The 22,475-nt window shown below is 36.0% G+C and overlaps 1 protein-coding gene across 4 annotated transcripts in view; it reads left to right on the forward strand.

Moving 5' to 3' along the window:
• Window positions 1–22,475, forward strand: part of RAP1GDS1 (Rap1 GTPase-GDP dissociation stimulator 1) — a 160,255-nt gene that overhangs the window by 40,542 nt on the left and 97,238 nt on the right. For all 4 annotated transcript variants that reach the window (XM_059376242.1, XM_059376243.1, XM_059376252.1 and 1 more), the window contains exon 3: window positions 22,157–22,279. In XM_059376242.1, coding sequence (XP_059232225.1) covers window positions 22,157–22,279 — 123 coding nt within the window. The remainder of the gene's footprint in view (window positions 1–22,156; window positions 22,280–22,475) is intronic.

Consider the following 22,475-nt stretch of genomic DNA (forward strand, 5'->3'; position numbering starts at 1 on the left):
AGAGAGAGATCACAAGTAGGCAGAGAGGCAGGCAGAGAGAGAGGAGGAAGCAGGCACCCTGCTGAGCAGAGAGCCCGATGCGGGACTCGATCCCAGGACCCCGAGATCATGACCTGAGCCGAAGGCAGCGGCTTAACCCACTGAGCCACCCAGGCGCCCCCAGTTGCATTCTTTTCAATGTAGATGTACAATTTTCCCTACATCATTTGTTGAAGAGACAGTCTCTTTCCCATTGGATATTCTTGCCTCTTTTGTCAACGATTAGCTGACTGTGTAATTGTGGGTTTATTACTGGACTTGGATCCCATTGATCTATGTGTCTTCCCCCCGCCTCACCACCAGTACCATAATGTTTTGATTACTACAGCTTTATAATATAACTTGAGTCCCGGGATCGAGTCCCGCATCGGACTCCCAGCTCCATGGGGAGTCTGCTTCTCTCTCTGACCTTCTTCTCATTCATGCTCTCTCTCACTGTCTCTCTCTCAAGTAAATAAATAAAATCTTTAAAAAAAAAAAATATATAATATAACTTGAAGCCTGGAATTGTCATACCTCCAGTTTTGTGTTTTGTTTTGTCAAAATTGCTTTGGCTATTAGGGGTCTTTTGTGGTTCCGTACAAATTTAAAAGTTGTTTTGTGAAAAACAACTAGTTTCTGTAAAGCTAGTTCTAGTTCTGTGAAAACTACTTTTGGAATTTTTAAGGGGATTGCATTAGATCTGTAAATTGCTTTGGGTAGTATAGACACTAACAATACTAGTTTTTCCATTCTATGAGCAGAGAATGTTTTTTCCATTTCTTTGCATTGTCTTGAATTTCTTTCATCAGTGTTTTCTAGTTTTTGAAGTACAAATCTTTCACCTCTGCGGTTAAGTTTATTCCTAGATATTTTACTGTTTTGGATGTAATTGTAAATGGGATTATTGTCTTAATTTAACTTTCTTCTTCATTTTTAGTGTATAGGAATGTAACAGATTTCTGTATATTGATTCTGTATCCTAAAACTTCACTGAATTTATTAGTTCTAGTAGTTTTTTAGTGGAGTTTTTTAAGTTTTCTATATATCGTATCATGTTGTCTGCAAATAGTTCAGTTTTACTTCTTCCTTACTAATGTAGATGCCTTTTATTTCTTTATGTTGTCTGATTGCTATGGCTAGGATTTCCAGTACTATGTTGAATAAAAGTGATGAGTGGACATTCTTATCTTACTCCTGCCCTTAAGGGGAAAAGCTCTGTTTTTCACTGTTGAGTATGTTAGCTGTGGGTTTTTCATATATGCCCATTTATTATGTTGAGGTATGTTCCTTCTAGATAGACCCTGTCCAGTGCTTTTATCATGAACGGATATTGTACTTCGTCAGATGTTTTTTTTCCCTGATCTGTTGAAATGATTGTTTCTTTTTTGAAGATTTTATTTGAGAGAGAGAATGAGGGAGTGTCAGAGGGAGAAGCAGACTCCCTGCTGAGCAGGGAGCCCACATGGGACTCAGTCCCCATGTAGGACTCAGTCTCGGGACTCCAAGGTTATGACCTGAGCTGAAAGCAGTTGCTTACCCAACTGAGGCACCCAGGCACTCTGATCATATGGATTTTATTCTTTCTCTTATTGATGTATCAAGTAAAGCATTACTTTTAGTACAGGGAAACTGTTTACAATTGCGAGGTTATATCAGTCTTTGAATTATGTCCATAGCAATAAATTTAGCTATTTATTTTTTATGTTTAGATGACTCAACCCTGAAAGTGTAAACTTCATTACTTATGATTTTTCTTACTTTAATGTACTTTTTCATGGATTCCTCTTAGTGAGTTTTTAATGTTATGTGAATTTTGGTATTTTAAGATTTCATGGGGGCACCTGGGTGGCTCAGTGGGTTAAAGCCTCTGCCTTGGGCCAGTCATGATCCCAGGGTCCTGGGATGGAGCCCTGCATCCGGCTTTCTGCTCAGCAGGGAAGCTTTCTGTTTTCCCTTCCTCTCTCTCTGCCTGCCTCTCTGCCTACTTGTGATCTGTCTGTCAAACAAATAAATAAAATCTTAAGGAAAAAAAAAAAAGATTTAATAAGGGGCACCTGGGTGGCTCAGTCTTTAAGCGTCTGCCTTCAGCTCCGGTCATGATCCTGTGGTGCTGGGATCAAGGCCCACATTGGGCTCCCTGCTTCTCCCTCTCCCTCTTCCTGCTGCTTTGGCTACTTGTACTCTCTCTCTACTGCCAAGTAAATAAATAAAATCTTTTTAAAAATGTAAGATTTAATGAAATAGGCATATAAATTCTTTTATAAATTAAAAAAATGTTTTAAATACTTGACCTTAAAGATTATTTGTAAAAGTTTCTTACATTTGGCCTTAGGAGAAGAAAGAAACACCAGCCAGAAAAGTAGGCAATTAAAGAAAATTCTTTTTTTTTTGCAGTTTGATTTTGTATAAGTCTTACTTTACATAAAACTGTAGTTTATCCATTATGTTAAAACTGGAAGAGATACCACACCATGGGAATATGTTTTATATCAAGTTAATAAACAAAAGCAAAGTTATTTCATTTTTCATTGTGATTCACTTATTTACTGCAGTTTTCATTTTTTGAGTTATGAATGTATGTGAATATAAATGACCAACTGCAAAATGGTTAAATTGGAAAAAATAGTCATGATGTTGAAGACAAAATAGAGCATAAAAGATTAACTCTTTGCTTGAAGTAGTCAAGGTAAGGGAAGAATAGCCAGGAAAAAGAAGAGATACCAAATTAAGAAGTACTTTTTAGAAGCACATTAAAAAAGAGTGATTCTAATTGAAGAAATACATGGTAAGTCAGTTATATATCTTCTTATCTGAATAAAAGATACTATATTATTTTTTGTTTGCTGTACAACTAGATCTTGATGAAGGCCAAAAGTATATGCCTTTTTTAAACTTATATGTGGTTTATGGTCATTTTACTCTCTTAAAACAAATCACCAATAACTGAGGAAATCATGAATATTTTGTGTTTTTAGTAAGGTAGAGTTTAGGTATAATTTTCTAGTCTAAGAGTTATATAATGGACTATATAATACAGCAAATCTTTATTCCCTAAGTTTTTTTAATAAAAGCTAATAGTATTCAGAGCCTTCTTTTGACAGATGCATTCACTTGGAAATTTGGGCTGCTTCACTACCACTTGACAAACCAAGAGAAACTGTGGACTCTAAGGAACAAACTGAGGGTTTTGGAGGGGAGAGGGGAGGGGGGTTGGGTGAGCCTGGTGATGGGTATTGTGGAGGGCATGTATTGCATGAGCACTGGGTGTGGTGCATAAACAATGAATTTTGGTACACTGAAAGAAAACAAAAATTAATACATCGTATAAGTCTGAGATCTTAAAAAAGCTAGCACATTTAGGCAGAACAAACATAATTTTTTTCTTTCTCTGTAGTTATGCAGGGCTGTTGTAGGAGTAGTAGAGAATACTGTGTGACATTCATGATCCTGCACATCAGTGATTCATGTCTAAAGTAAAAGAAGAACTCCACGTATTGAATGTGGGTGGACCTATTAGAATATTTGTAGAGTAATCGAATATAGTTAAGTTCATACTGCCATGGTATGTCCTGCTTTGGTTAAACATTAACTATTTAAAGTTAGATTTGGAGCATTTTGTACGGTCATGTCATACTTTGCACATCTTCTCATCTTTAGGTCTTATACATTCATATATTTAACACTGAGTTTTATTTAGTATGTTGCAAACATTGTGGTATCTCCTAATAATAAATTTAGTCCCTTCCCTCAGAAGCTCATTAGTTTGTGATAGAGACTGATGAATAAATGTAAAATTACAACTTTTCACAAGTGCTATAATAGAGGTATGTTTAGTGTCTGGTGGGAGTATATCTATTTAGTGACTTAAAGATAGTAAAAATACCTATGTCAAATCAAAAGGGAAAAACCATAAAATGAAAGGCAATATTGTATGATAATTAAACTTAAAAAAAATATCAATTCTTAAGTTGTTAATTGAATGGGTTTTTGTTTGTTTTAGAAGACAAGAAGTAGTTATTTTATATGAAACAGAATGAACTAATTTATACTGTGTTGCTCTGTGAATGACTCTAATAGTATGCATGCTAATGCTTTTGGTTCATTAACCACACTTTTTTTTTCTTTTTAAAATTTGATTGATTTTACTATCTGATTAAAGCATGGGATTTTAACAGCATTATACACAAAATTTTTACATAGAAAACTACATAGCATTTCATATTATAGGATTCTGCTTGTTCTTTAAAAAATGTATGCATCCATTGGGCAAGGATTGTTTTTTATTAAATTATCAATATTAAATGCACTTATCATCATGTACAGATTAAACAAATATAGCTAATTTTTAGACATTTTAAGTAGGTAAATATACACTTTGCACATAAAGAAATAATTGAAACAAATGTGCAGATAAAATGCTTAAAAAATACAGACACTGAAAGAAGTATACCTTTGGTGAGTGTCTTAGTTTGAGAGCAAAGATTTCCAGATATATTCATTCTTCTAAATATTTAGCTTCGGTTTCTTTCTCAAACTACAAAGCTGCTGATAGCAAAACTCCAGGATTTCACATGAGTTCAAGCTCTATCTTTAACACAAATGTTAACAGAACTCAGAAAATGCACTATAAAGAATCCAGCTTCTCAAGGGCAAAAATGAACTATTAGGACTTCATCAAGATAAAAGTCTTTTACACAGCAAGGGAAACAGTCAACAAAACCAAAAGACAACTGACAGAATAGGAGAAAATACTTGCAAATGACATATCAGATAAAGGGCTAGTATCCAAAATCTGTAAAGAATTTATCAAACTCAACACCCAGAGAACAAATAATTCATTCAAGAAATGGACAGAGGACATGAACAGACATTTCTGCAAAGAAGACATCCAAATGGCTAGCAGACACATGAAAAAGTGCTCAACATCACTTGACATCAGGGAGATTCAAATCAAAACCTCAATGAAATACCACCTCACACCAGTCAGAATGGCTAAAATTAACAAGTCAGGAAATGACAGATATTAGTAAGGATGTGGATAAAGGGGAACTCTCCTACACTGTTGATGGAAATGCAAGCTGGTGCAGCCAGCCACTCTAGATAACAGTATGGAGGTTCCTCTAAAAGTTGAAAATAGCGTTACCCTACAACCTAGCAAGTACACTACTGGATATTTACTGTAAAGATACAAATGTAGTGATTGGAAGAGGCACGTGCACCCCGACATTTATAGCAGCAATGTCCACAGTGGCCAAACTATGGAAAGAGCCTAGAAGTCCCATCTATGGATGAATGGGTAAAGATGTGGTATATGTATGTATGTGTGTGTGTGTGTGTGTGTGTGTGTGTGAGTGAGTGAGTGAGTGAAGATACTCTTAATCTCAGAAAACAAACTGAGGGTTTCTGGAGTGGAGGGAAGTGGGAGGAGTGGGGTGGCTGGGAGATGGACATTGGGGAGGGTAAGTGCTATGGTGAGCACTGTGAATTGTGTAAGACTGTTGAATCACAGACCTGTACCCCTGAAACAAATAAAATATTATATGTTAATTAAAAAACCAGTTTCTGTCTCAACCAATTCTAGACCTGGGCTATCCATAAAGTAGCTATTGACCCCATGTGGCCTTTGAATACTCGAAAGGGGACTAGTTGAAATTGAGATGATTTACAACCTCAGAGTCCTTAAGAAAAAAGTAAAATGAGGGACACCTAGGTGGTTCCTTTGGTTAAGCTTCTGCCTTCGGCTCAGGTCATGATCCCAGGGTCCTGGGATGGAGTCCTGTGTTGGGCTCCCTGCTCAGCATGGGGGTCTGCTTCTCCCTCTCCCTCTACCCTGCTTGCTTCTGTTTCTCTCTCAAATAAATAAATAAAATCTTTTAAAAAAAGTAAAATGACTCAATTTTTGTGTTGATTATATATTGCAGTGATAACATTTTATATAAATGTTTATTGAGCCTAATTTCATCTGTTTCTTTTTACCTTTTTTAATGTAGCTTCTAGAAAATTTTGAGTTTTTTATGTAGCTCACATTATCTTTCCATGGGCCATCACTGTTTTATACCAATGTTTCTCAAACTTTAGGTACATAAAAACTATTTGGAAGGATTGTTAAAACATATATACTTGGGTTCTATCCTGAAAGATTCTGATTCAGAGGTTTTACATGGGGCCTGGCAATTTGCATTTTTAATAAGCTCCCAGTGGATGCCAGTGTGCTAATCTTTGGATCACACTTCAAGTAATAAGGCTCTAATGTGGACAGTATCTTTTCAGTAGGGTTGAAAAGAATGGGATGAATCAAAGTCTGTATCAGTGTTCACCCAGTCTCTTATTTGGTATATTTTTTTTTTTTTTTAAGATTTTACTTATTTATTTGACAGAGATTACAAGTAGACAGAGAGGCAGGCAGAGAGAGAAGAAGGGAAGCAGGCTGCTGAGCAGAGAGCCTGATGTGGGGCTCGATCCCAGGACCCTTGGGATCATGACCTGAGCCGAAGGCAGAGGCTTTAATCCACTGAGCCACCCAGGCACCCCTTATTTGGTATAGTCTATGAATAAAATACTGTCATCCTGTGTAGAGGAATTTAATTATGAACTTTGTGCTAGACCTTTGAAGAAAAATTTGTGGAATTTTGTCAAAGACTAACTTTTTTATATGAGTATATATTCATTTTCATGTAAATAGGAAAATAAAGAGAAAATTAAAAGCAGCTGTTTATAAAATAGGAAAGTAAGATTCAGTCTGTTATTTCTAAGACCACAGAATTTATTTACACATCGAAAGAAGAGGAAGAAAATTTACTAAAAAATGGAACAAAACAAAACATGTAAAGATGACAGACTTTTTATCTCAACTGTTTGCTTTTTGGATATTTTCCCTCATTTCTATTTTTTTAATTTTAATTTTTTATTTTAGAGAGCAAGAGAGCAGAAGTAGGAGGGGCTGGGAGAAGGAGAGAGAATCATAAGCAGATTCCATGCTGAGTCTAGAGCCCTAAGCAGGTCTCAGTCTCACGACCTGAGTGGAAACCAAGTCAGATGCTTAACCGACTGTGCCACCCAGGCACCTCTCATTTCTGTATTCTTAAAAACAGTTAAACGGGATGATGAAATTAGAATGGGGAGAAAGATACGATGAAGAGAAGTCAGAGTGGGGGACAATAGTGGAGGATGGAAGAGAATAGTAAATAATAGAAAGCAATGAGGACATTGAAGATTGTATTTAAGGTTGGAACAGTTCTTTAGTGTCTTCTACTATGATGCTTACAGACCTGTTCAGCTATTTTCAGGGCCAAGGAAGGATTTATTCATGGTTTTACCTTAGCAAATAGTTACTCAGGCTTAAAGAAGAGCCCTAGTTTTTTAAAGAAAATCTTTCTTTTCCTTTCTTTTTCTTCCCCTCCCTTCCTCCTTCCCTCCCTCCTCTCCTTTTTTCCTTCCTTCTTACCTACCTTCCTTCCTTCCTGCCCTAAGACTAGAAAGTACTTTTTAATATTGATCCTTATGCTTTATCCTTGCCGTTGCCACTCATTGGTCCTTTTTCTAACTCCTGGATAAACAAACAGTATGTTTCCTCCCTAACAGACCCGTATTTGGAGATGACTATCATATTTCTTACTTCCTCAGTTGGCCCTGTATGATAACAAAGCAACAGTAATATGTTGATAGAAAATAATAGAGCAGAGGTTGAGAATATTTTTTCCTGCTATCTGTATGGCAGATAGAAGATATTGTTACTTGAAAGTATTTGTTTAAGAGGATAAGATGATCTCGGGGCAGAGGTACATTCAGGTTCTCAAGAGAAATAGAACCAATAGTGTGTGTGTGTGTGTGTGTGTGTGTGTGTGTGTGTGTACACACCTATACATATATATCTGTGTGTGTGCAGGGTTGAGAGAGAATTATTTTAAGAATTTGACTCACTTGATTATGGAGTCTGACAAATCCCAAAATCTGCAGGGTGGGCTGGTAGGATGGCAACACAGAGAAGAGCTGATATTGCTGTTCAAATTTGAAGGTGGTCTGTTGTCAAAATTTCCTCTTCCTAGGGTGGGATAGGGATGTATGGTGCAGGAATGAGGAATGGGGAGAAAGGGTTAGGGAGGTCAGTTTTGTTTTATTCAGGTCTTTATATCTGTTTGGATAAGGTCTAGCCACATTATGGAAGGCAGTTTGCTTTATTCACACTCTATGCATTTAAATGTTACTCTCATCCAAAAACACCCTCACTGAAACATTGAGAATAATGTTTGAACAAATACCTGGGCACCATGGCACAGCCAAGTTGACAACTTAAAAGTAATATATATTTTAATGAAGTATCAAAATGGATTGTGTGGCAATAATATTACATTTTGGGATAACTACTAGTGAAGAATGATGCCATTAGTATTAAATCTTTCCACACAAGAATCTGTAATTGATTTTACTGAGGTTTTCCAAGACCGATTTTTTTTTTTTATATTCATTGGGATAAATCCCAAAATGAAGCTCCAAGAGGCAGTGATGGTTTTTTTTAAAAAGGCATAGATTCAAAGTCTAGATTTTAGCACACAATGTTCTGTGAGGTGAGTTCATTTTAGATGCATGTAATTTTCTCTTCCCATAGTTAAGTATTACACATCTTTTCTATTCATTGTACTAAAGAAGCAAACAGAATGTTTTCATTTGGCTCATAATAACTTAGTTATGGATTGATCATCTTTTCCTTCTGATGTGTGCATGTGGGAGGGATAATATAAAGGCCAGGTAATTTTCTGCAATGATTTCTGAAGGTTTAAAGAACATTTTTGCATATGTTTGCTTTTGAAAACATGTAATCTAAGGCTGATTAGCTTAATGCAAAGTGAAAACTTTAGTTTCTGCATGAGCTAGTGATAGGTAATACTATAAGAAAACTTGCATTCTTGGTGTGAGAATTCCTAAAATATAAGGCAATCTCATTATAAATTCAATCTTCTTTTCTTTTAGAAGTAATTGCAACTACTACACCTCAATAAATATAAAATTGTTGCTCTATCTTTAGTATTCTATAATGGTTTATACATCCCTCTGAATTTAGCATATATTAATTGTGTATGCCTTTTTCATATTCAGCTACAAACTCTTTAAGGGCGGGGCAGTTCTTCAACTAGCATTAATTGGGTATCACCATATATTAGTTGGTACTTGGCCCTGGAGAGTTTCGATAGACAAGTAATAGAAAAATTTTATATATATCATACATTATGTAATAGAGCTGATTACTAAGTCCTGGGGAAACAGAGAGCTAGATTCTTTCAGTGTGTCACATAGGAACTGACATTTCATCTGGATCCTAATGGATGAATAAATGAGTGTTTTATGGGTATATACCACTTCTCTTGCCTCTTCTTCAAACCTTGAATGGTAACTGTCTACCTATTCCATTTCCCAATTCTATCAGCCTTCTGCTGTTGACAAAAAAAATCATGCAGTGTTACAGAATGTTGCTATTACAATTTAGGGTCTCTAGCCTCAACTGGCAATGCTTTTACATATTCCTCTTTTGTAGAATTTATTTTTCTCCTTCTCTGCTTAGAATATGCTTGATTGCCCTTCAAAACTTGGCTCAAATGTTCTTCTTATTGAAAATTTCCATGGTCTTTATAGGGCTGTGATTGTTTCTCACTCTATCTGTTGTACGTAACCTCATTGTAGTATCAGTCACATTGAATTGTGATAATTTGTTAACCTCTCTCTGGACAGCTTTCTGAGGATATATATATCTATATATATAGATATATCTATATATCTATATATATAGATATATATAGATATATCTTTTATTCCCAACATAGTAAGGATTCAGTAAAAATAAATTTTTTGAATGATCTCATCTATTCCCAAGTCTTCAACTCTCAAAAAGGTGCTAAAACCCTGGGAAATAACTACAATGTTGTGTGTGAGTATTGGAGGAGAGGTGTGAGTTTGACAAGCAGAATCATCACACTGGATTTTGAAAATATAATGTACTTAACCCAGGTAATGTGAGGGTTTAAGGATTAGGAGAAGAACATCTCAAGCAAAGGAAACAATATAAATAAAGTCACAGTAGTAGGAGGAAAGATGGTTCAATTAGAACTTGAAGTTTCTGGTATGGCCAGCAAAAAAAAAAAAGTATGTTCAGGGAAGACTCAAGAGATGAATGGAAAAGGGAGTAAGGGTTCAAATTATGAAAGGAATTTTATGCCATGTGTCTTGATCTGCTTAGGCTGCTATAACAAAATACCCAAGACCTGGTGGCATTTCTCACAGTTCTGAAGGTTGAGAAGTCCAAGTCAAGGCATTGGCAGATTCATGTCTGGTAAGACCTGCTTCCTAATTCATAGACACCTGTCTTTTTTGCTGGAACCTTACATGGTAGAGGAAGCCAGGCATCTCCCTGGAGTCTGTAAGGTTGCAAATCTCATTTGTGGGAATACCCCTATGACCTAATCTTGTTGCAAAGGCCCCACCTCCTAATAGCATCACACTGGGGTTAGGTTTCAACATATGAATGGCAGGGTGGGGCGAGGGACACAAATATTTTATCTGTAGCTGCAAGCTAGGGAAACCAGCAAAAGCAAATAAAAATGAAGTTTGTGTTTTGAAAAGATTTGTGGTAACAGATTAAAAGAGGAGATGGGGAATAGCCAAGGAGAAGAAAGAGGAGGAGGAGGATGGTTTTTCTTAGGAACAGGAGTTAAGGATAGTTAACGTCATAGAGAAGTTTAGGTGTAAAGGAACAAAATACTTATACTCTGAATTATCAGGAAAGGTTATCTGTTGGCCATGATGGAGAATATGAGAATATGGCATATATGGAGAATTTTATGTTTAGAATTACTGGCTTAGGAGATGTGAAAGGGAAATGACTAGGGATAAATAAAATGGTTACTGAACAGTGTTGAAGGTCCAGTTAAGATTGTAAAATGCAAATTTGTGTGGTACTAGCTTTCATATTTAATAACATTTTAAAATTGGAAAGCAGGAAGAAGTATATGGCTGGATTCATCTAGTGTCAGGGATTGAATAACAAGGTGAAATAGCTGAGGTTTTAGGAAACTGAGGTAATACTAGAATTGTTGAAATCATTGATCATTTTATTTTATTTAGAGTAGGTAGAGATGAGATCAGTCATGAAAAGAGCAGATAGATTGGGGAAAGAAGGAAGAGTTGAATAAATACAGGTTTTAGTGAGATTAAAAAATATTTACATACTAATAAGGAAATAATAAAATACATGATAAAATAGAAGAATGTGATCAGAAAGTGATTTCCAGATTTAAATTTTCAACTGTGGAGCAGCTCTACATGATGAAGGGGCTCGCACCCTGGATGTTATGTGTGGTGGATTATTAAAGAGCAGTGGAGAATTGGGCCGTTTATTAAAGTCAGGGAATGTGAAGCCAAGTTATTAGCCACTTTGTGTAAATTCACAGATGTTCAGAACAATGGAAGGAATTGGAGGGGTGAGAGAATTCAAGAATAAGATCCATTGTTTTTGAAGATTAGGATATTAGTAATGAGAAGAGTGTCATTGGATGGTAGAAGTTGAAAAGATAGAAATTGGTTTTGAGTCAAGCCAGAGGATAAATGATTTAGAAAAGATATTTTTGAGCTCAGAAAATACCAGCTCAAACTCCAAGCCCTCAGTCTTGGAGTAGAAGGGGAGGACAAAGAGAGTTGAGGAGTTCTGCTTAAGAGCACTTCAAGGGAAGTCTCCAGAGAAGGATTCCAGATCCAGTGAAGGTGGGGAGGTAGAGTTCTGGGAGTGTCTGGTGTTTGTATACTGTAGTTAAGGTTTCCAAATGGCGCAGTGAAGAAGGGTCCAGATGAGGTCTGAAGAAGTTTTGGGATGGGAAAGTTTTTGAACTGACCATCTCACAGTTGTTCTTTTCCCAGTACTACACTCTGTATCACTTGGGAAACTGTCATCTATTTTCTCATTTATGATCTTTTCCAACCTCACTGCTTAGCAGAGTGAATTCTTCTTCCCGCTTTGTTCTCCTAGATTAGGCACTGTTAATAGACTACCATCACACATTTTTCTCTTAACACTTGCCCTGTTTCCTCTTTTAGAACATTTTGCCTTGACCTTTACCCTCATTGGTTTGTAGAGTTTTTACAATTTGCTATATCTCTTCATTATTATGGAGACCTCAGCAGTGACCTGAGTGGCATATCTGGGAAATCTAGGACCAACTGGAAAAATTTTCAGCACTCATTTTAGGGTGCTGCATATTACCATTCCCTACAGTCTGCAAAAGCATTTTAAGTTTTTAGAGCACAGACATCTCCAGATTGGGGCCAAGGTCACTTTGCCAGTCTTGCTTCTGCTGTCAGGGTAATTGGTTGTTATGGTGATAGGACTGGGGAAGTGTAATCTTGGTAGGGAACGGAGAGTCTGGATTGTTTTTGAGGGTAGGGCAGAGGTAAAAGACTTTTGAAATAGTGTACTTGGAAAAGTGTTTTGACTTCTGCCAGATTCTGTAAGCCAAACTAATTTCTTTATTCTCTATGCTATAATGGATACTTAAGTGGCCACAAAAGTTAGATGTGAGTTATGTATGGGTAAGGAGAGGGAAGTGGATGGTGAGGATCTTAATAATAACAGACCTCATGATATATGCTATTACTTTATTTTTGAATCCTGATTCTAGCCACCCTGGGTAATATTTTTGCTTACTCTTGCTTGATCCCTAATACCTTCCATTTTAACATGCATTTACAAATCAATAGAGTATAGAAAATGATAGTTCTCTGGGGAAAATGAGTTTCTGAAACAATGGATGATCATCTTAATATCATGAAGGTTAGGCAGATGGAAGCCTAGACTGGGTTAGGTGCCTCTGTACATTGTCTGCTGTGGGATTTCTATCAAGGTTTATAAGTGCTTTTATACTTGTCTGATTCCTCATTATACTATAAATAAACTCTTTGAGAACAAGGTATGTATACATTGAACCATTTGCCTAGCACATGGTAGGTACTTACTAAGTATTTAAAGCTAAGTCAATGCGTGAATCTAGTAATTTTTTTTAGAGTGGTCAAGAAACCTCACAAATGTTAACAGTGTAACTCACATTATGTGTAATGATAATAATCTATTTCATTAGTACTTATATTTCTTGAGGAAAGAATTTTCTCAGGAAATGTGGTATATGCTTCCTCATAGCTTTCATTTCATGATGTATGATGTCTGTTGATTTACTGTTAGCTTTTCAGTATTGTGTGTATATTTTAAGAGCCATTATTTAGTTACTATTTTATCAGCAGTAATTAAATCCAATATATAACTTATCCCCATTTTTGGTAGGTTATGTTGGTCTTAAGTCAGTTTCTCTTCTTTTCTTCTTCTTTTTTAAAATTTTTTTTAAGATTATTTATTTGATAGAGAAACAGCAAGAGAGGGAACACAAACAGGGGGAGTGGAAGGAGTGCCCAATGTGCAACCCAGTCCCAGGACTCTGGGATCATGGCCTGAGCCAAAGACAGACGCTCAACGACTAAGCCACTCAGGCGCCCTGTTTCTCTTTTCAAAGTTGATGGGGGTTTTTGTTACTGCTGTAGCCAAAGTATATTGCAAAGTGTTTGAAAAGTTTACTGATGCCACTCTTTTCAAAATAGTTCAATGCCCCTGTAGCAATTGTAGTGCTAGGCTTATTTTGAATAGAATTATCAGCATTTTGCCTGTTCGTTCTTTGTCCTTATTCTTGATGTCTCTAAATATAAAATCATTTAATGGTTTCAAAGTCTCTTAAACTTACTCTGTAATAAGTATTGTTTCAAGTGACAATCTTGTATGTTACTTTTCTTGAAGTGCTTTGGCTTGGTATTTCTTCCATTCATTTATCAGAATAGGACTTCTTTCTTCAGTCTCCCAAACACATGTGAATTTGTGAATTTGCACAAAATATATTATAGTCAACTACTTCTGTGTCACAGCATATAACCCAGTCATTCCCCCTAATAATTAAAAACCTCTACCAGAAGTTTACAAAAATTACTGATTATCGTTTCAACATGAAGTCATCTGTTCTGAAGTGTTCTTTATTTAACCTTTGGGAAATTAACATCAAATTTGTTCTTGGTTAGTAATATCTTCTTTTTTGCTTCCCTATTTTCAACCTTTCATAATTAACTAGTTAATTCATTCAATTTTATTTGGAGTTAGTTGACACAATGTTACAGTAGTTTCAGGTATACAACTTAGTGATTTGATACGTTGACACATTGTGCTGTGCTTTGAGTGTCTTACTCCTGTGTCTTACTCATTCCATATTTGGAACCCTATACCTGAGCCTCACTCCATAACTCGTAGTTCCTATTCTCTAGGACTGTCCTTGAAAGAAAATATTTAATTTCCTTCCACAAAACTTTAAAAACTTCTCAGTACTACTTAAGCCAACATGATTTCATTTGGATTTGTTTTCTCTTTCTAATAAAACGATAGTAAATCACCACAGATCTTGATCAGTTCTCTCTGCTTCTTTTATGCCATGTCACTACATTTCTTTTCTTTTCTTTATTCCCCCCTGCTTTACTGTTACTTAAGATTCTCCCCCGCCCCCTGCACTTTTTCCTCCTCCTTTTCTCATTTCACAGCCCTCCTCCTTGGAAGAAGCCATGAAATTTGAGAGAGATGACCCTCATCTCCACCTCCAAGGTTATGGGGTCTGTTCACTGAAATTGCTTCAGGCCTAAACTGATCGTTACATGGCATGGGATTCATCTGGCCAGATTAATTCAGATTGGTTCAGTTCATGTGAGCCTTGGTACTTTTGGTCCTTATTTTGAGGTGGGGAAGAGAGGTGTGGGAAGAGAAGAGACTTCTGTGTTGCTCTCCTATAAGACCTGGAACTTGGGACAGCCATTTTTCTTCCATGGTACGAGCTCATCTGATAATGTCAACATACAGAAGAGGAGAGAATTGAGGAGAACTCAGAGAAAAGAAGCAGGAGCAGAAAACCATTCATGAAGCTGGCTATACTTTCAGATTTTACAATTATGTGAATTGTAGCTAATACATTCATCTATTGGAATATAATATTGGACTATATGGTAGTTTGTATTACTTGCAGTAGGTCTTCTTATATATAGGTTTTAAAATAGATTTTCTGTTCATAAAAGAATTCTAGCATATGGTATAGAACTTAGAAAACAGGGATGTCTGGGTAACTCAGTTTGTTGGGTGTCTGCCTTTGGCTCAGGTTATAATCCCAGGGTCCTGGAATTGACTACTGCATCAGGCTCCTTGCTTGGTGGGGAGCTTCCTTCTCCCTCTGCCTGCTGCTCCCCCTGCTTGTGTGCTCACTCTCTCTCTCTCTCTTTTTCTGATAAGTAAATAAAACCTTTAAAAAAAATCCACATTTTCTAGGGGGGCCATATTTTCAGTACTTTCAACTTTTAAGTCAGTATTTTGATTATATACACAACTTTTACTATAATCATTAAAATACTTCCTGGTGTTTACTTTCTCAGTAAATATCTTTTGTTTTTTAACCACAGAACTCTTACTATTTTAGCAACTATTTTATGTCCTAGTTAGTTGTAATTTTAAAGAAAGTAGTCAAACTAGTAGATCTCTCTGCTTATTCTTGCAGTGATTTCCAAACACGTAACTTCTCCCACTCACACAGCTTTCATTATCCCTAGAATTGAAATGACTGCAAGACTATCAAAATCATTTATTGTAATTTTATAAAATGACTGTCACAACTTACTCTTTTAAGGAGACCTGTTTCTGATGGTGAGTCATTGTGTAAATGGGTCTTTGTTCTACCCTCTTTCTTTCCATGACTGCATACATTTTCTTTCCTTTATATTATGTCCCTTTGCTTAAAATCCTTATTGGAGAAAAACAGTTTCACCAGTCAAAGAAATACCATTTTATTTATTTCCCATTCCTTACTTCCCATTTATTTATTTCCCATTCCTTACTTCATACTTCCATTTTCCTTTAGAAACGTTCACTTCTTCTTTGTCAAGCCCTTACTTTAATCTTATACTCAGCATATTCTTACATGTTTTAAGTCTGTTTTAAATCTGCTTCATTTTCTCTATACTTCCCTTTCCCTAAAGTTCCCTTTCTTTCCTTCAACCACTGCCTAAGTTCAGCTATCTCAAAATATACATTCCTTTATCACTCAGTTGTATTATTTCAGTTCTTACTCCTGTAAAATATGTCAAATAAAAGTATTTCTCACAAAATACCTTGGTGAATCTAGTCAAGGTATTGTCATCACCACATATATTTAAATAAATTGTGGTAGGAAGAGCACTAGACTGTAGGAACCAGGAAAACCGGATTCTTTTTCCTTTTCCAATATAATCTTACCATGTGGCCTTATTTGTAATGTGAGGAAAACATGACCTATAATGCTGTCTCACATGACTTTTTAAAAACGATTTAATTAAAAATAAATAGATAAAATAATAATATGTTTGAAATTGCTTTGAAATTTTTAAAAAATGCTCTCAATATAAATTTAATGTGGCTGTTACATTGGTCAGATACCATTAGAAAGATTGAATGGCTTTTAGTCAGTTACCCTTAGGTGAGGATACAGGTTCTGAGCAGGTATTATCTAAAGTGGAGGGCGTTGGTGTTTCAGAGAGGAGATGTGCAGTAGGAAGGTATAAGAGAAGATTAATTTGTATTATTACAAGTTATTTAGTGTGGCTAGAGTATAGGATGTCAGTGGGGAAGTATCAGGACACAGGTTGGGAAATATGACAGATACGCTTGGCTGTTACATTAAGTGCTGTGGTGGATCATTTAAAGATTTCAGTAGAGGAGTGACAGGAAATTTACATTTCTGGAAGTTTATTTTGTTATCACTCTAGGTGACAGATGGGGGATTGTAGCTGAAGTTAGGGAGACTCTTCTAGAGGCTATTGGATTTAATAAAGGTAAGAACTGAGAACTTACGGTGACCTGGATATAGAAAGGATGAATACAAAAGATGCTAGTGAGATGGAGTCTGTGGAACCTGTGCTCTGATTAAGTGTGGGTGATAGAAAGGCATTTACTAAAAGTGACACCTTTATAATCACTCTAGGGCTTTGGCTTAAATGGATTCCCTGTCATTCACTGAGATAGAGACTAGAATGAATTTGAGTGAAAAAGGGTAAATTTGATTTGGGGAGTATTAAATATTAAATATTTATGGCCTATGCAAGTACAAATTCTTTGTTTTCAGTTGGATAAAAGAAGAGAGGATTTGGGACTTGTCCGTGTGGTACTCTGCCCACATTTGATAAAATGATGGCCTGCATTTGGGTTAGATCGCCTAGACACAGCATCAGGTCTTTTGTTATACCCTATTCTAAAAATCCACCCCTTGAGAAGTAATGCATAGTTCCCTAGGGAAGGAGGGACATGGCCCTTTGAGCCATGAGTCATATTCCTGGTCCTTGGAGTCAATCTAAAATCTGAGTCTTTTCTTCATAGTCTGCCATAAGGATCCCTTGGATGTGAAGATACCACTTCTTTATTGTTCCTATAATTCTAAGTAAAACTTCAGTCACTTTTTATTACTCTAAAACAATACTATCCATCTAATTTTTTAAATCTAATAGTATTATAGTAATAGCAGTCATTATTTATATTTTTCTGACTTGGCGTTTGCTATAAAATGGTTTTCAGATGTTTTCCATTAATTTATTCTCATGTAGCCTACCTGCCGACATAACATCATAAATTTTAACTTATCTTAGTAGCATGCCTGAAAACCTCCTCTTGGTGTTTAACTGTAAAGTCAGTTATTTTAACATATTTACTTAGCAGCTTTGTTGGGAATATTAGCCTTTCTGGAAGGAATTATAGGTTCCTTCTCATTCCACTTACTCTCTTCTGCTGGGTTATTTATTGGCTCAGAGAAGTTCTATGGGTAGTGCTTTAACTTCTCCTAGATGGCATTATATGGCATTGGCATTGTATCCTGGCTTCTTCTTCTTCTTTTTTTTTTTCTCAAAGATTTTATTTATTTATTTGACAGACAGAGATCACAAGTAGGCAGAGAGGCAGGCAGAGAGAGAGAGAGAGAGAGAGAGAGAGAGAGAGAGAGAGAAGCAGGCTTCCTGCGGAGCAGGGAGCCCGATGCGGGGCTCGATCCCAGGACCCTGAGATCATGACCCGAGCCGAAGGCAACAGCCCAAACCACTGAGCCACCCAGGCGCCCCGTATCCTGGCTTCTTGATTTACTCTTCTTTCAAGTTTCTCTGACCCGATTGCCTGCTTTTCTTGTTCTTTCTTTTCACTGCCAGTTTCATAACTAAGTTACCTCCTTGCCATGAGGAGGTGAGGTGGAGTGTGGACATAGGACTGCGGGGACAGAATGAGTGCTTGCTGAACTGCAAGGCCACTGTGATGGATAGAACTCCTGCAGTCACTCCCACAGATATTACTGTGGAGTAGCAATTGTCCTTCATATATGGGGTCCTTCAAAATTCAAGGACTGCCAGCTGCCTTTAATTTGTAGGCACACTCAAACATTTCTATGATGGCACCTAAAAGTGAAGGGGGAGAAAGATGTTGAATTGATTCCTACAAACATTTAAAAGGAGTGTAGTTAAAATGTCAATAGTAGTCTGGCTAAAGATAATGAAAAGTCTACTTTTTTTTTTTTTTTTTTTTAAAGACTCCTGATCCATAGTGCAAGGTTTCTTTACAAGTAGTCAATCATTTAGATTGCGAACACTAACCACTGACTACTTCTTAATGTTCTTTTAAAGTTATTTCAGGAGTGCTCACAAATACCTGAGAACATCTTTTCGTTCACAGATAAATATTCCTTTTGAGATGCAATAGAATGCCAGTACAGAAGGTAAATATGAAGTGAAACTGAAACTTTGTTATTATTTATTGTACAGTGGTATTTTAGTGATAAGCAGTATTTGGTCATGTTTTTATGTGAAAGGAAAGAAGTTCATTTTCAGCTGTTTAATTTAAATTTGAAACTTACCTAGAAATCCACATGCTAGCAGGTTAATAGGATACCTGTTAGATTTTTTTCTAAATTGTATATCAGATTTATATGGAAAAAAAAACCCACCATTGTTTTCCCCTTTTATTTCTCTGACAGTAGCATTAAAAAATTATTGTTCACAAATCTTCACTCATTTTAGTAGAGCTATTTACCCAATTCCTTGGATTGTAACCTGTGGCAAGGCTCGCTAGAATATAAGGAGTTGATACTGCTTTTGTTTCCTTTTTCCCCCCTTGCCCTTGGTAGTTCAGCTCTGATGTTAAGTCATGCTTTCAGTTCTGGTTAAAATGAGACATGCATGGGTGATTTGCACTTAACTGCTCGCCTCCACACACACAAATGCCTAAGCTTCACATCTAATCGTGATTCATGCCTTATGCCAGACTCTTGCTGTCATCCCAGCATCAGCAGATGGTGGGACAAGACCCCTGGGGCAATCTGCCCCAGCATTCTGGGGTTATACATCTTCTGGTAGCAATGGTCAGAAAAGGAAGGATTTTAAAATGGCAAATTGAGTTCAGTTCTTTTTTGACTTCTTGGGAGGAAAAATCAATTAATGAAAATTTGGTGTCCGATTTTTAGGTGGTATCTTAAAAACTCATTTTTTAGTTCAAGTAACAAAATAAAAGCAAAACATTACATTGTATTTTATAAATATGGTTTCTAAAAGACAGCTTCTGTGTTTAAGTCCCATCATAGGTAGTTTATGTTTCTCATAATCTGAATTATAAGAAACATAGTAAGAAACTGCATACAAAAGGGCAGGTTTCCTCTATCATGCTTCAGTAAGTTTTCTGATCTAAAAACAAACAAACAAACAAACAAAAAACCATTGGATGCCAGGTAAAACACATGTCAGTTTGGTTGTGTCATCGAATCTGAATTTTCTGTTTATGCTCTGTGATTAGTATGATCTAGTGACTTTAGACAAATTTACATCATCTTTTTGGGCTCTCTTCACTTAATAAGGTGATTTTTAAGTATCTACAAAATTTCCTTTTTCTTTTACTACATAAATAAAGAAACTAAAATAGTATTTGCTGTATGAAAATGTAATAGGCTTATGGTAGCAACAGGAAGTGCATGGATGGAGTTTCAACACTGGATAATCTTAGTTATTTGATCTATAGTACTGTGAGCACACACATATAACTAGTTGCAAATAACTCTTTTTAAGGTAATCCATGGAAGTATAATTCTCCTTGTAAATTTATATTTCTTCAGATCCATTTCACAGTTCTAGCTTCTTTTGATGATGTTAAGAGAGTGTTAAAGGTTCTTTAGCTCAGAATCCTGCATAGTCAAGGGGTGCACGGAACAGTGGTTTTTAACTTTTTTGACCAGACTCTATTATTAAAAAATGCATTTTACATGGAGTAGTACATGTGCATGCACATAGTTCAAACCAAAGTTACTGTTTTACTTTATTCAAAATTTTTTTCTATTCTTTTGTTGTTGCAGATGTTAATTCCGTTTCTCTTAAGAAATTACTGGTTCTTGTTCACCATGTCAGAGTTCCTAATGGATTGGAACTCACAATTTGAAAACCACTATACTAGACAATCAGCATAAAAGTATAGTATAGTTTATATTTCTTAGTATAAAGAAATACATTACTTTTGGGGAGTAGGCTCTCAGATTATTAAATATGATTTTCCTATTCTGTGTTGTTCACAGCAGCTGCCATTTACTTAAAAGGTCTTTAGAGTTCCCTCTTATGTGTATGTATATCCAGTGCATGTAAAGGATATAGGGGACCAAATTTAAATTGGATGTTTTAATGAGCTTAATAACTCTAAACACATGCCATTCCTCTTCATGGTTTAGAATCAGATAGTAATGTTAAGTTTTATTTCCTTGAGTTTTTCTTCACTTCTATCATCATTCCAGTATTCTTACTGTCTTTAGTATGGCATGCTTTCACTAACAGGTCCATGAGTGGCTTGGTTTCATAGAAAGCCAACTTGTATTTTAACAAGGAAGGGAAAGAAGTAGGGGACTCTTATATTTCTGTATCAACAAATAGAGTTCTGAATACCATGGCCTTATTGCTATTTACTATTTCTCTTCATTAGTGGTCATTCGAATGACTGATATGAAAAACATATTAGTCATTGGAACTATATAGTCTCCCCTGTATAATTCCATATAAAATGACATAAGGTGAGTTTTTTGCTCCTTTAATTGCCATTAAAAAATTGCTCTAGCATTGTAGGAAACCATAGAAATTATATGTATGTATGTATGTGTGTGTGTGTGTATATATATATATATATATATATATATATATATATATAATATATAATATATATATTAAAAATGCCCTTAAATGTGTGTGTGTGTGTGGTGTGTAATGCCATTAAAAATTTAGAAGAGGGGTGCCCAAGTGGCTCAGTTGGTTAAGCATCTGCCTTTGGCTCAGGTCGTGATCTCAGTATCTTGGAATTGAGCCCCATGTCAGGCTCTCTGCTCAGTGAGGAGTCTGCTTCTCACTCTCTCTCTGTGTTCTCTCTCTCAAATAAATAAAATCTTTTTTTTTTTTTAAAGATTTTATTTATTTATTTGACAGAGAGAGTAATCACAAGTAGGCGGAGAGTCAGGCAGAGAGAGAGAGAGAGAGAGAGAGAGAGAGAAGCAGGCTCCCGCTGAGCAAAGAGCCCGATGCGGGGCTCGATCCCAGGACACCGAGATCATGACCTGAGCCGAAGGCAGCGGCTTAATCCACTGAGCCACCCAGGCGCCCCTCAAATAAATAAAATCTTTAAAAAAAGAAAGAAAAAGAAAAAGTTCAGAAGGGAAGTAGGAAAAAAAAGCATTTCTAATCTGAATAGACGAGGTTGGAACTAACATTGAAAAGTAAATGTGGTATGCAGTGGTATATTCAGAAAAGATTCCTTTATAATCTGACTTTAGATAGACAGAACATTGTATTATAAAGTGTTTTGTGCAAATAAAAACTCAAGATAAAAGGAACTTGTTGAACTGAAGATTATAAATATATTTATACTTATGTAAATGTATATACTTGAATGTACATTGAACTAATTTCTGTTATGGATGGTGCAAATTCTTGAAGACTTTCTTGTAGATAAAGTTGTCAGTATTAGTGTTGAAGATTTTCATTTCTTTGTATGTATCTCTTACAGATATGGAAACGAGTGAAAAAATCCAAGGAAGTGGAATACTTCAGCTGTTTGCAAGTCTGTTGATTCCACAGTCTTCCTGCACAGCCAAAGTAGCTAACGTCATAGCAGAAGTAGCCAAAAATGGTGAGGTTTTCCTCAAGAGCTTTTCTCCTGGGAACATCTTCAGTTTTACACCTCACTTGTCAGTATGTTTTATTAATTTATGTTTTAATTTTATAGATTAGACATTGTCCCTTTCCTTCTATTTTTTTTTCTTTGACTGTTTTCCCATATAGTTGTTGAAAATGACTATAGTTACAGTCATTCTATTCATACATTT

This window comes from Mustela nigripes, chromosome 1 (genome assembly GCF_022355385.1).
Source record: "Mustela nigripes isolate SB6536 chromosome 1, MUSNIG.SB6536, whole genome shotgun sequence".
Lineage (NCBI taxonomy): Eukaryota > Metazoa > Chordata > Mammalia > Carnivora > Mustelidae > Mustela > Mustela nigripes.